At 44.2% G+C, this 1337-nt stretch overlaps 1 protein-coding gene across 1 annotated transcript; it reads right to left on the bottom strand.

The window, feature by feature from the left end:
* Positions 1–247: 247 nt before the first annotated feature.
* On the bottom strand, positions 248–1174 carry LOC101658424 (olfactory receptor 4K15-like). The gene has a single exon (XM_030884928.1). The coding sequence runs from the start codon at positions 1172–1174 to the stop codon at positions 248–250; it is 927 nt and encodes a 308-aa protein (XP_030740788.1).
* Positions 1175–1337: the final 163 nt, after the last annotated feature.

Genomic DNA, 1337 nt, shown 5'->3' with positions numbered 1-1337 from the left:
AGAGATGGACACACTGTCTTCAGAAATGTATCGACTGAGGTGGTGGCGGATATGTGGAGAAATAATAACTTCACTAATTTGAATGTTTAATCAAGGCTCTGATGACTTTATGGTGCTACTTTTTTTATTTAGCTTCATCCAAGAGATGGTCTCTATTTAATTTCTTAGTTCTAATGGAACTAGTTTAAGTGACCAGGGTCTATAAATGGGTTCTTTCAGTATGCTTCTCGTGATCACAAAAGAAAACCTAGGAACTTATTTGTCGCCTCCACAGTTCCTTCATGGCTGATATTACTTCTTTATTTCTTAATGTGTAGATCAAGGGATTTAAGAGAGGAGTGAAAACAGTATAGAATATTGACAGAACCTTGTCCACTGGGAAGTTGCTGAAAGGCCAAGCGTAGATGAAGATGCAGGGCCCAAAGAAGAGGGTCACGACAGTGACATGGGCAGTTAGAGTGGCCCTGGCCTTGGCCATGCCTGCTGAGGCTCGACTGCGGACAGTGACCAGGATGACTGTGTAGGAGATGAGCAGGAGCACAAAGGAACTCAGAGCCATCAGCCCACTGTCTGAAAGCATCAATATCTCCAACACATAAGTATCAGTGCAAGCAAGTTTAATAACCAGGGGAAGGTCACAGAAGAAACTGTCCACTTTATTTGGACCACAGAATGGAAGGTTTACTGTGAAGGCCAACTGGCTTAACGAGTGCAGGACCCCAATGAGCCAGCATCCCAACACAAGGCCTGTACACTTTCGTACACTCATGATAGCTGCATAGTGCAGGGGTCGACATATGGCTACATACCTGTCATATGCCATGGCCACGAGGAGCATCATTTCACCACCAGCAAAGACATGCAGAAAGAATATCTGAGCCATGCAGCCCTCGAACGAGATGGTCTTGTGCTCCAGAAGAAAGTCCACAATCATCTTGGGAGTGGCAAAGGTGGACAGACACACATCAGTGACGGAGAGGTTGCTGAGTAAGAAGTACATGGGGGTGTGTAGTGCAGGGGCAGAGAGGACTGTGAGTGCAATGAGGAGGTTTCCCAGCACAATGGATAAGTAAAAAAAGGTGAAAAATGCAAAATAGAAAAGTTGAAGTTCTCGCGAACCTGAAAGACTATGCAACACAAATTCAGTCACTCTGGAGTTATTTCCACGATCCATGGTTTTAACTCTTTGATAGTAGATCAGGAAGTTTGCTGTAATAAAGTGAAATGGAAACAAATTCATAGAACTGTGGGAGTAAGTCAGCAAAGCTAAGCCCGGCATCAGATCTCACTCTATTACTATGTGCTTCAGATCCTGGTGGCCGAGTGCATTATATATT

Source organism: Echinops telfairi, unplaced genomic scaffold, assembly GCF_000313985.2.
Source record: "Echinops telfairi isolate 266 unplaced genomic scaffold, ASM31398v2 ScPeMD7_18;HRSCAF=68, whole genome shotgun sequence".
In the NCBI taxonomy this organism is placed as follows: domain Eukaryota; kingdom Metazoa; phylum Chordata; class Mammalia; order Afrosoricida; family Tenrecidae; genus Echinops; species Echinops telfairi.
This window is presented reverse-complemented; position numbering and strand designations above follow the sequence as displayed.